General features: G+C 46.8%; 1 protein-coding gene and 1 non-coding gene across 2 annotated transcripts; one reads left to right on the top strand and one right to left on the bottom strand.

The window, feature by feature from the left end:
- Window positions 1-1908: 1908 nt before the first annotated feature.
- Window positions 1909-7118, bottom strand: LOC137148273 (dickkopf-related protein 3-like). Its single transcript, XM_067540918.1, has 4 exons — window positions 6917-7118; window positions 4017-4197; window positions 3416-3611; window positions 1909-2771 (listed from the first exon to the last, which is right to left on the bottom strand). The coding sequence occupies exons 1-4, from the start codon at window positions 7085-7087 to the stop codon at window positions 2711-2713; spliced, it is 609 nt and encodes a 202-aa protein (XP_067397019.1). The 5' UTR covers window positions 7088-7118; the 3' UTR covers window positions 1909-2710.
- Window positions 7119-11555: 4437 nt separating this feature from the next.
- Window positions 11556-11627, top strand: TRNAC-GCA (transfer RNA cysteine (anticodon GCA)). The gene has a single exon. It is a non-coding gene; the product is annotated as a tRNA-Cys (tRNA).
- The last annotated feature ends 859 nt before the right edge of the window (window positions 11628-12486 follow it).

The raw sequence follows: 12486 nt of genomic DNA, 5'->3' as shown, positions 1-12486 counted from the left end.
CCTGAGTGTCCTGGGAGGGAGGGGAGATTGTCCCCAGTCACACAGAGGTGAGTTTGGTGCTAAAGGAAGGCAGAAGCCAACACAATTTCAGGTCTTCCTTTAAAAAAAATATTGCCTGGCTCTTCCTGTACACCCTGCATTGGATTCTCATCCTTGTGAGGAAAGGTAGGTATTGTTGTCTAGCAGGTTGAGCACTGGACTCGGAGTAAGGCCATGGTAAGTGACTTTACCAAGGTCGCACAGAGTCACTGGGAGAACTGGGAATGGAACCCAGAAGTCCTGGCTCCTAGTCATCCTGCATTTAAGTACCGGATGTTATGTGATCTGGAATTTAACTTCTGGTTTCATGCAGTAAGGCCTGGAACATGCCCACTGCCCAGCTCATATATGCTGGGGAAATTATTCTGATGTGAGCTGTTAATTAATTAACGCAACTCAGACACTAATAGGGAGTGGACAGATAAACAAGTGACACTACCATGGGAGAAGTAGTGTGCCCAGTGCCGGCAACACCTGCCTCATAGATGCTGGGCTCTGTGTATCCACATCTGCTGAGCTTGCCATGGAATCTACCACTTGCCACAGATCTGAGGGCTAGAATCCCAACTTTACTATATTTTTTAAAAGTATGTTCCTGGCTGTGAAGAGACATTTCTGGAATTTAATTGCAGTGCATTTTCTTCCTAAGTATGTACATGGCCTGAGACCATAGCTTAGCAAGGTGTGGACTGTCACACTAACCTCTGTTGTGGGTTAACTCGGGACCCTACTTATGGTCATTAAAATGTCACCACTATTCATTGTTTCACTGCTGATTGTTTTAGCAGAAACATCCAGCAGCTCAGAGCAGGAAGTTGAGACATTCTAGTGTGTCTGCAAGAAGCAAGTGGGCAGAAAGACTGACTTGGCTTCTTTTTTAAGTGAACTCATAAAAATGCAGCAGCTCCCATTTTAACTTGATTGCTTCACTGGACCCTCCTCTGCCTGAGTTTCTTCTGGTGCTCTCATGTGTCTACTCACACTTGCTCTATTCAATAAGCTCTCGCTACAGCACATCAGCCCCTCACCACTTCTGCTGAGCTGCTTTCTCAGAGGAGCTTGAACATGTGATTCCTACAGGCTCAAAATAAACAGAAGGCAAATCAAAAGAACCCACATTTAAAAAACAAAACAAAAAACCTCATGGTTTTTAAACCACTATCTCAATTTTTGCATCATTTTTCAGCACTGTGGCTGGTAATCTTGTTAAGCTAGCAGAGAAAGGCAGAAAAAGCCAGTGGCTGGGAGCTGAAGTTAGAAAAAAAAATCAAATGAGAAAAGAGATGTACATCTCTGCCAGTGAAGGCAATGGATAGCTGGAATAGCACATCAAGGGATGTATTATGATTTATTATTGTGTTGTACCATGGCCCCATTGTGCTAGGTTATGATTTCCAGCAGTAAAGTGAGGGCCCATGCAGGGAGTACCTGAACTAGGGAGTTCTTGATCTGCAGTTAAATGCGCTACCACTGAGCTATACCCTTTTCTTGACATGTAGCTCCTGTGGTTTCTTACAAAAGGTAGCTAAACCTGTATGTTTCCTTTGCAATTCAGTTCTAGAAGTGTGATTTGAAAGTGGCACCTTGGTTCATCTCCTCAAAGATATAGAGGCATCTACCTCACCAAAATACCTTTGAGGCTCTGGGCCCTTGTGTTTTGATTTCAGAATTGCTCATCTAGTGGAACTGGGACTAAGTGGTAAAGGCCCAAATTCCTTGATTTCGCTCTGGGGCATCAACACCCATGCAGCAGAATGCCCCAAACTACGCTTCTCTCAATGCCATCTCTCTGGAAATCAAACCCTGCCTGTGCATTGCTCTGAACTGCATTTACCTGCCTGTGCTGAGGGGGAGAGCTGTGTTATTAGCTAGTGGAACTTTGCAACACTGAGCCCCTTTCTGGCTACCGCTCCCCTGATTAACAGAACTATCTCCGGTAGCTCCGCTCAGTAGCCTAACCTACTTATTTGTTCTGAGCCCTTTAACATGCAGCATCTCCTTGGCTTTTGCTGCACCCTACAGTCACTAGGCAACTAGGAGATAATACTTATTGCAAGCTGGCCTTATGAACAGGTAATGTAAGCTGTAAGGCAGAAATCTCTACAAAGGAGGGGGATGTATATATAGCTCAGTGGTAGAGCATCTGACTGCAAATCAAGAGGTCTGTCATTCAACTGCAGGTGCTCCTTCTTTTCTTTGCCTCTTTTTCCCCTAGAGCAGCTAACATGCCTTCGTGTTGATTTCCACATAAAAAGAAATTGGATTCTGTAGATAAAGGTAATCAAATATCAGGCTTCCGATGCTGCACTGATGGTCCATGGGCAATTCAGGAAGCACTGTCTCTCCAATATACACACGCATACATGGAGTACGGAAAAGCTATGCCCATGCACACACACACACACCCACAAAGAAAGAAAACAGCATGCACCCCCCCACAGAGCAATGTGCAAAACCCAAGGGCATTAATACGGGGAACAGCAAGTACTTTGAAGCATCAGGTTATGTCATAGCTCAATGGCCTAACCTGGTGGCTCAGAGCCACTGATAAACAGCCTTAGTGCCGAAGGCTCAAACATGTTTATTTGAGAGCAGGTCTATGTACATGTTATTTACAGGGAATAAATACAGAGATCTTGTCCTCAGGGATGGATGAACTGTCACCTCCTTTCTACAGCGAGGGCTTCACGCATCTCCAGGCACTTTTATCCTGCCAATAATCGAACGCTTTCCTGGAGGGGACAAGAAGGGAGCGCTCTGGGAGTAAAGTGGTGAATAGACTCAGAACATTAAACTCTGTAAAAGCCACTTGGAGGGGCAAGTAGGAATTTCTGTCCTGCCCTTCCCCACCCCACACTGGAATTGCACAGCATGCATGGGGGGTGGGTATTATCCCCGATTTAAAGATGGGGAAACTGAGGCACAGAGTGTGGGAGGGACTCAGCCAAGGAGTCAGTGTAATAACACCCAGAAAACCTGGTTTCTCATTCCCCTACTCTAGCCACCAGACCTCACTCCCTCACAGGGAGCAGGATGGAGCCTTGATGCCCATGCTCCTGGTCTAACCCCTAGACCACACTCTCCTCCCAGAGCCTGGGTTAGAACACAGGAGTCCTGGTTCCCACACCCCTGCTCTAAACATTATAACCCACGATCCCCTTAAAGCAAAGAGCAGGGGCCATGCATCCAGCCTTGCCAGACAAAACTAATGCCCCAACACCTCCCACTGTATGCTGTCCCAGCAGGCACTGAGTCTGAGGGCATGGAAGTCCTTACCCCCACCCCCTTGTCCCAGAGTCCTGCCCATGATCAGGCAGGGATCTCCACAGGACATCCAGGCCCTTAGCACGACCAGTGAGCAGCCCCCCGCACTTACTGTTGGCCAGCAGTCACGGTCCTGCACACCAGTCCCTCCTGGCAGGGACAGACTTGGTTGATGCTGAAGGCCAAGCCCCCCTGGGGCACAAAACAGCGCTCATCCAAGGCCAACCTCTTCTTGCAGAGCATCTCGCCATGGTGGCGGGCGCAGCAGGAGGCTACGCCACATTCCTTGTCCTGCCTGCAGCGGGCACCTGGGGGCAGACGGAGAGGGGGGTGAGGGATAGGCAGATAGGGAGGGGACTCATCCATTGCCCCTCCTCCCCAGAGGACCTCACAGCCTGTGTCACTCTCTTTTTCTGGCCCCAGTCCCTCCCATCTTGTTGGTGCAAGAGCCTTCTCCTCTGCAGTCTGTGCTGCCTGCATCAGCCTCCCTGTGTGTCTCTTGGCCTCGTGCCACAATCCTCCTCTGGGTGCAGGAGCTGGGTCCCTTCCACGTGGCTCTGCCTCACGCCATAGGGGAGGGATGGGGGGGCATGACCTCAGAACAAAGGGAGCTCCCCCACCCTGGCCATGCGCCTGAAGCACGGGTCTGGGATAACAGCAACTCAGGAGCAGACAGCAGCTTCCAGGTCAGTGAGCTCCTCTCCATGCCTTACCCTCTTGCCCGTCTGGCACAGTCCTGTGGCACTTGCCGAACATACAGCTCAGGCCTCTGGTGCAGTGGGCATCATGGCGGCAGTACTGCCCCTCCTGGCGCAGGGGAAGGCACAGCCGGAAGTGCTTGTCACAGAAGAGCCCGAGGGCGCAGTGTCGATCCTGGCTACATGTCGTTGCTGCCTGGGGGAAGAGAAGATGCAAGGTCGGATGGGGAGGGGGAATTGCTGTAACCCTGTGAATGTACCTGCTGCTTCCCTGGAAAGTGTGCGTGTGTTGATTGTGTTCCTATTCCCACTCCTCTGATTTCCCATAACAATCAAGATGCTAACCTGGATTCCAAATGTCCCAACACTAGGAGGCACTGAGACCTGGGAGAGGGCTGGTTCAGTGTGTGATAGCAAAGTGGCTAGGTGTGGAATCGGGTTCAGCAAGGCCCCTGGCTTCCTACCCAACCTTTCAGTCCAGAATCAGATCAGTTTTGACCTTTTGGGACATCCTAATTGCAGACTCTGCTGTGAAGGGGAAAGTCCTGAGTAGCTCACCTTTTCCAAAGCAACCAACGATTTTGGGGGGAGCAAGTGTACGGAGAGCGGGAGAGGAGAAGAGGGGAGAGGGGACTCCATTTTTCTCTCCACTGGAGAGGCCTTAAAAAGGTTTGATATTCAGTAAGTGCCCAGCCCTTGCAAATCAGGCACCTTGAAGCTGGGCACCTAAAAGCTCGAGTCCCTTTTGGAAATCTTGGCCGTAGATGTAACTATACCCTGGTTGACAAGGATTTTCTAGATCCAGATACCACACTCCTTGGCCCTCTCTGGAACACAACGGAGAAAAGGCGGGAGGGGGGGTGGAGACACCTGGGTTCTATTCCCAGACTAGCTGCATGAACTCGGACAAGTAGCCTTGCCTTAGTTTCCCCTAACTCTAAATTGGGGATACTAATCCTTCCCTCTCAGGGGATTATGAGGGTTAATTAATTTGCTTAGCTCATGAGTTCTTTGGGGGAGGCACCATATCCTGTTGTGTTTGCCAAGCACTTAGCATCATACAGACCTGGTCAATTAATGGCGTTCTTACCACAATCAAAATATTAAACAGGCAAAAGAATAATAATGTCCTTGACATCCTCTGTACTGAACACCTGGGTTAGAGCTGCTCAATGCCAGCAGGTCACTCCATCTAGAGACAGTTTGGATAAATCACTCAAGAATTTATGTTTTGTTTTAAGCACATCTCTGCCTGTGAGGTCCTTTCTTACCAAGGCTGTTAGGAAGTTCTAGACACTGCTGTAGGGTTAGTAGAAAAAAATGGTTTTACAGGAACAGCAATGTTTTCTTGGTTTATTTTTAAAAGAATCAGTAAAAACAGGGTGAGGGGGTTTTTTCAGTTTGGATTTAAATATTGCAATGCTGAACTAGTGGATGAGGACCAGGAAGTGGAAACTTGAGCAGAAAACAAATTGAAACAGACCAGTCTGTATTCATTGGCCAATCTAAGGGCAGTAAACAAACATCTAAAGTGGTGAGACACATTTGAGCTGTAATCAGCTGAAAATTTTCTGTCTACATTTTTTTTGACAGAAAAAAAATTATTATTATTTTGGTTAAATGAAAATGTTAACAGAAAATATGTTTTCACTGACATTTTGGAGGTTTTCTTGGAAAAACAAACAAACACTCTCCCTCCTCCCCCCAACACACACACTTTTGGTTTTTCAGTGAAAACCTGAACATTTTTTAAGACAAATTTCAATGAGCATGGGGGGAAAATGTAGTGTTTGCAAGAATTTTTACAAGAGGAAAGAAAAAAAGCATTTCCCAACTACTTCTATTTTTACCATTCCTCCTGGATTAAAACCTGAGGGGCTACTAATAACATAGATAAAAAAAACTGATTTTGATATATATCTATAGATATATATGGCTGTGTCCTCTTAAGGATTAAAACACCTAGGTGTCTAAGTGTTTTACATTTTTTTAAATTAATTGATTAACCTTCACACACCCCTTGAGTGTCCATAGATTTTTGAGGACCATGATCATCCTCTTAGCCCCTTCTGGTTTATTTGACTTCCTAAAAACACAGGGCAGAGAATTCCACCACTATAAAATGCCTGCTTTAGGTGAGGCTTAGAACACACAAGCTCAGCACTGCTTGGTCAAGTACTGCTCTGTAAGTGGTATATACCAACCAATTGCACTACTGGAACACCGAAAAAGATCAATGAATCTCCTTTGAGTCAGGACTGGCACAACAACTAGAGGTGCTCTTTCAAAGCATGCAACAGGCCTCTCTGTGGTTTTCAACCTTTTTTCATTTGCAGACCCCTACGTGATTTCAAACGGAGGTGCGGAGCCCCTTTGGAAATCCTAGGCATAGTCTGCAAAACCTTGTGATCCACAGGTTGAAAAGTGCCCGAGGCGATCAAAGGACACCAAATGTACTGCTGTAATGGCTGGCTTCCCATGAATACATCGGTTTTACAGTAGGGGAAACTGAGGTCCAGAGAGATTACATGGCCTATGCAATGAATGAAAAGATTCCCATTAACTTAAAGGGGCTTTGGATGAGGCCCTGACCTGCCATAGGTCATGCAATAACAAAGCTAGTGATAGAACCCAAGAGTCCTGACTGCCAGTGCCCGGCTCTAGCTAGTAGACCACACTCCTTCCCATGAGCAGAGAATAGAACCCAGGAGTCCTGGGTTCTTTCTCCCCGACTCAAAAAAAATCCCCTGCTCTAACCAGTGGCCATACTCTCCCCATATGATAGTGCAAAGGCTAGCCTGTTAGATGCAGGATGCACAAGGAGAAATAGAGAACCTTTCCCTGTCTCTAACACTCTGTCCCCTAAACTCAAGCCAGGCAGACTGAAGGCTGCAGTGCAAACGTCCATCCCTTACCATAAACTCCTTGCTGTCGGCCAGGGGGCTGGAGCTTTTGGAGAGGGTGGCCTCATCCGGGGTGTGGTAGGGCAGAGAATACATCCAAGCCCAGATGTAGCCATGCGCAGTAGTCAGGGGCCACAGGAGCAAGGAGAGGAGCCACAGCGTAGCAGCAGGGGATGCCTGCATGATGAAGATCTAGCAAATGGTAGGGTGAGGATCTGCCTTATGGAGCAATAGGAAACCCAGTGCCAGCCCCTGGGGTTTATATAAGCCAGGGCCTATCTCAGCCCCTGCTGCTAAAGCTGTTTGACCATCTAATGGGAAGGAGGAGGCAATCAGGGGTTAAAGGATTAGCATAATCACCGGCCTTCCCAAAACAGCCCCCAGAATAAACGAGCCCCCAGCAGTCTGGCTCCAGGATCACTAAGTACACGAGTGGCAGCTTTGGGATCCAGCCAGCTCAGGCACCATGCCAATTAGCCAGAGTCCAGCCACTTAATGCATTCTGAGGGGCGATGCGATGGCAGGTCTCAGTGCAAATCCAGTGTGCGTTGTACAATGTGAATTCGAGTCACTAAGTGAAACAGCAAGACAAGAGAGTCAGTTTCACTTCTCTGATCAGAAATATGTTTTGATCTGCCCTTTCAGGAAACTCTCCATCTGCACTACAGCTGAAATGTGCTAGCAACAGCATTTTTATTATTAGCTGCATTATGTCTAGGCTTGGAAGGATTAGATTTTTACTGCTAAATGTCAATTTCACCAAACACACACAAACCAAGGAAAAAATATTTCCATTGATGATCATGGAAGTTGACAGATAAGCAAAGTAAGAAAAATGCTGCTTGAGAACTGATTAGCGTTTGACTCACAGATATTTACTTCATATATTTGGATGCGTGATATTGACAAATTGTGTTTGAATGGTTATAAAGCTTTATAAAGCTCCTTGAATCTCATTGTCTATTGTCATTAAATATTTTTTGTCTGACCCCCTACCCCCGCAGGAATTTCCTGCAACTGTGAAAACTGAAATAGAAAAAAATATAAATAATGTTTAAAAATAAACATTGATATTTTCTGTCAAAATTATTTAAAAAAAATCAAATTCTGCCAGGTCTGAATATATCCTGGCCCTGTAAACATAGCTCCATCCCTAAAGAACTTACAAACTCAATAGACAAAACACTGCTGCCCCCATTTCACAGATGGAAGAGCTGAGGCACAGATCCTCAAAGGTATTTAGGTGTCTAACGCCTATTGACTTCAGTGGGAGCAAGGCACCAAAGAGACTTGCCTGAGGACTGCCACAGGGCAGTCTGTGGCAGAGGTAAGGATTAAACCCAGATCTTGTCTGGTCTAGCAGGCAGGGCTTAGCCCTAACATCTAGATCTAAGCTTTGGGGATGCTTGGAACTAGCGGCTGGTTTGCTGCTCATTTTTAGCTGTTTCTAGCAGCTTCCTGGCCCAGGGTACTAGGACTAGTCTTGGTTAGTGGTGGCTGTGTTTAACAAAGGCACAGCCAGGGCCTTATTCAGAGAAGAGAATCACTATCTGTCATGGCCCATCTGGACCCCAGCTCTCCTTTCAGATCTATATATGTTTCTGTGATTTGCAAGTACATTCCAAGGCACTGTTTAGCCCAGTCTGCAGCTTCAAAGCCTTTGCACAGATCCAGCCAATACCCCCTTGGTAGGTCACACAGTAGCGAAAGGATCCTGAGCAGAGTACCTGCCCCATCCAGCTTCTGACCCTGTCTTAGGGCACCAGTCTGGGAGTCAGGACACCTGGATTCTATCCTCAGCTCAGAGGGGGAAGGTGAACTAGTGATGGGAATTGGCAGCCAGAACTCCTGGTTTCTATTTTCACTGATTCACTGTGTGACTGTGGAGGAGTCACTCCCTGTGCCTCAGTTTCCCCATCCTCATATAATGGGGCTAATGATACCATAAAGTACTTCAAGAGCCTCTTAGTTTGTGCAGCACATTATTATCCCCAGCTCTCTAGAAATTTCCCTTGTAATTGTTTGTCTAAAGTGCCACCGACCTGTCACCTCATCCTCCTGACAAACTCTCCGGGTGACATGGTTCTCACCTCTCCTAATGGGCTTGCAAATGACGTGTTTGCCTGGTGCTGGGGGCCTTATCTTCCATTCCCCTGGACAAATTGGCCCAGCTGGCTGTCTGAGTGGAATGACCAGCTGTGGGCAAACAAGCAAATGCTCTCCTCTGAGAGGATTCCTCAGCGGACAATGCTGCTTCTGCATTCCTCAATCAAGAGGGTTTAGCAGTGGCTGATTTTTCTCCCCCCTTCACTATCACTCATTCCTGACTCTTTAATACATTGTACAGTACGTACAAATACACCCCTAGGCCCCACTCATCTTCTGCAGGCCTCACTGGTGCTGCTACTGGAGAGTGTTTGGAAAATAGCAATTTCCACCAAGAGAACTGCTCACTACAGACAGGAGGTGGTTGTAAGAAGTCTTTTGAAAACAGGCTTTTCACGACAGTGTCTTGGCCTCGGTGACAGGACACCTGGGTTCTATTCTAGGTGCCAGGAAGCAGAGAATCTAGTGCTTAAAGCAGAGGCTAGGAGTCAGGACTCCTGGGTTCTCTCAGCTCTACCCCTAATTTGCTGTGTGTGCTTATAGAGAGTCTTAAATAGCAAATATTTATTTAGCTTACTAAGGCATTATCACTGATGGGGCAGTTTCCTTTTATCAGTCTCCAGCTGGGCATTTGTCCCTGTTACATTTGGTCTATGTCTCTGCCAAATCCTGGTCCCTTCATATCAGCTACAACTAGGGTGACCAGATGTCCTGTTTTTATAGGGACAGTCCTAGTATTCAGGGCTTTATTTTATAGAGGTGTCTATTTCTCCCCACCCCATCCCAATTTTTCCCACTTGCTATCTGGTCACCCTAGCTACAACCAGCCATGTCTCTGTTAGCTCACAGAGCACCCAATGTCACCAGCACTTGAACAGCGGAGCAGTCAGTAACGTCAGCAGCTCTCACAGGGCTGGGCTTGGTACTCTCTCAAAATGGGTTAATAATCTCCACTCCAGAGAGCACATTTGACTCTAACCCTGTTGGTTCTTTTAACATTGTGACTGTTGAAGGCAGGTTTTCCTCCATCTCTGACATCTACCATTCTACAAACAATCACTAAGGGGGGTAGGTGGGATGAGTGGTGACCAATATTTAAAGGATGTAAGCAGTGAGTGGCAGCAAGAAACCACAACTCTTCATGTCCTGGCTTTCCAGTGTTTAAGTGTGTCCCACTGTAAGTCTTTATTTCCTGGCTTTCAGAGGTTTACCTGTGGCCACTTTCAGAGTATGAGACAACAGAAGGGAACCTGCGCTAATGACATTTTTCAACAGCAAACAACTAGGGACAAAATGGGAAACTTCCTTAGTCAGATGAATCCATCTGTGGAATTGTCTCTCAGGGAAAGGAAGGAAACCCCTTTGCTTGGGACAATTAGATTCACAATCAACTAACATGATACTAGAAGAACTTGAGGAGAGTTCATGGGTTGCTTAAGCCAAGGCAGTACCTATTTGAGACGCAACCAAAGCAGCTTCTACTATATAATTTCTCTGATATATTCGTTTACATATTTTTCTGACATATTAATTCAGTGAGGAAAATAACAGGGTGGAAAGAATCAATGATCTTGGGTTATTTTCCTCCCTTTGTAAATACTTTGCCTCTATAGAGCTTAAAGCGCTTTACAAAGGAAGTCAGTGGCATTATCCCCATTTTACAGATGGAGAAACCTGAGGCACAGAGAGGGAAAATGACTTGTCCAAGGTCTCTCAACAGATCAGTGGCCAATCTGGGGCTAGAACCCATTTCTCCAGAGCCCTGTGCTCTGTGCACTAGGATACACTGCCCTTAGGTAGCTGATTAATGCTTAGACCCCCCTCTCTGAATAGATGACCTGCTTCCCTTTAGCTTATAGGAGAAGAGCTATTACATCACTGAGCCCAGCCTTTGGCTACCTCCTAGCAGCACTTCTCTAAATGTAGGGGGCATGCCATATCAAACAGGTACTGCCTGCCCCTTTCAGAAAGCCACCAACCAGGCAGAATTTTCTGAGCCAGAGATATTCCAGAAGAATGTTTTTGAGACTGTTATTTGTGCGTCATTCAACTGATGTCTGTCAGTCCCCACAGGCATCCAGGGCTGCACCCCAGATGTGGAGCAGTGTCACGAGCTCTCATGGCTGCCCACAGATAGATGTGCTCTAGTTCAACCAGAGATGATTAGGTTTAAGGCAGGAATCACTAGGGGAAATTCTCCAGCCCCTGTTGTGCAGAAGATCAGACTAGATGATCAGCATGGCCCCACTTGGCCTTTAAAAATGGCTGAATCTGCCGCACATCAAAGTCTTTTGTGATTTTTAACCTCCAATAAACCAGCATTCATGAAAAGCTTTAATTCTCTCCCAAGGCTGTTGCTGCGCAAAGCTTTCCTGTGCTGTCTGAGTCACTGGGTAAACACTCCCCACAGCTCAGGCTCACCCTTTGTGTGGGTGTGTTTGTTTTAGAAGCCGGATGTAACATATTGCTAATTCCCAGTTTAATTAATAGCCAGACATATGCCATCCCTGCTATAATAGCACACTTTCCTAAGTATTCCAGCGGAGGGGGTATAGCTCAGTGGTAGAGCATTTGACTGCAGATCAAGAGGTCCCCGGTTCAAATCCGGGTGCCCCCTCATTTTACACACCTCGCATTTTTGGACACAAGATCCCTGCTTGGCACAGCAAATATAATGGGCATTTATTTTTGTAGCTTCTGCAGCATCAATACTGTGTTTAAAATTACCTATCCTATCTCCATTTAACTGTTTATTTTCTTAAGGGAGTCTTTTCACCCCATCTAAAGATTGTTGTAAAAACCAAAGGGGGGGGGAGAGAGAGAGAGAGAGAGAGAGAATCTTTGGAAGTGTTTAATGGTTTATTTTCTCTCTCTCTCCAGTTCCAGTCTGATGGCAAGAAAGGCAGGAGTTACTACAGAGAATATGTCTCAGTTAGACTCATGGGAACCTGCAGTTCTCTCTGTAAGTGGGATCAACCTCCAGCTGTCAGCCCTGGGATCCACATGGTGGGTGGGTCTCAGGAATTATTGTAGTTTTTCTCCTTGGTTTAGTGCCCACATTTCCCTGGGTACTGTATTGGGCCTGTGAGATAAAGACAGCCTGGAAGAGGGCATATGGGGACTCGTGGCCAGCCCAGCCTATTCCATGCCATGGCCCCTTTATGGAACAGGTGTTCAGGGGAGCTGCAGACAAGATGGGGAAAAGGGGCCAGAAGGTGGTAATTAAGGAGTTACCTCCTGAACAGGATAAAAACCCCGTTGTCAAGTGATTCTGAGGAAGGTAGATAGTGGGGGGGGAGAAGAATGAGTGTTGGTGGGCAAGGAAATGCCTGACCTGGTGAGAACCTGGAATTGAATCCAGGAACCTGACAGGATGAGACTTAGGAGGAAAAGACTCTCCAGAGACACCAGGAGCTGCAGTGGGACTGATAGCGCTCCCCTGGCTCAGAGGTGAAGGGAGGGAGACCTGGGTTCCT

This window comes from Emydura macquarii, unplaced genomic scaffold (assembly GCF_026122565.2).
Source record: "Emydura macquarii macquarii isolate MOO-44397 ecotype Brisbane River unplaced genomic scaffold, CSIRO-AGI_Emac_v2 contig_629, whole genome shotgun sequence".
Lineage (NCBI taxonomy): Eukaryota > Metazoa > Chordata > Testudines > Chelidae > Emydura > Emydura macquarii.
Note: the sequence above shows the minus strand (reverse complement) of the source record. Positions and strands in the feature narration are given on the sequence as shown.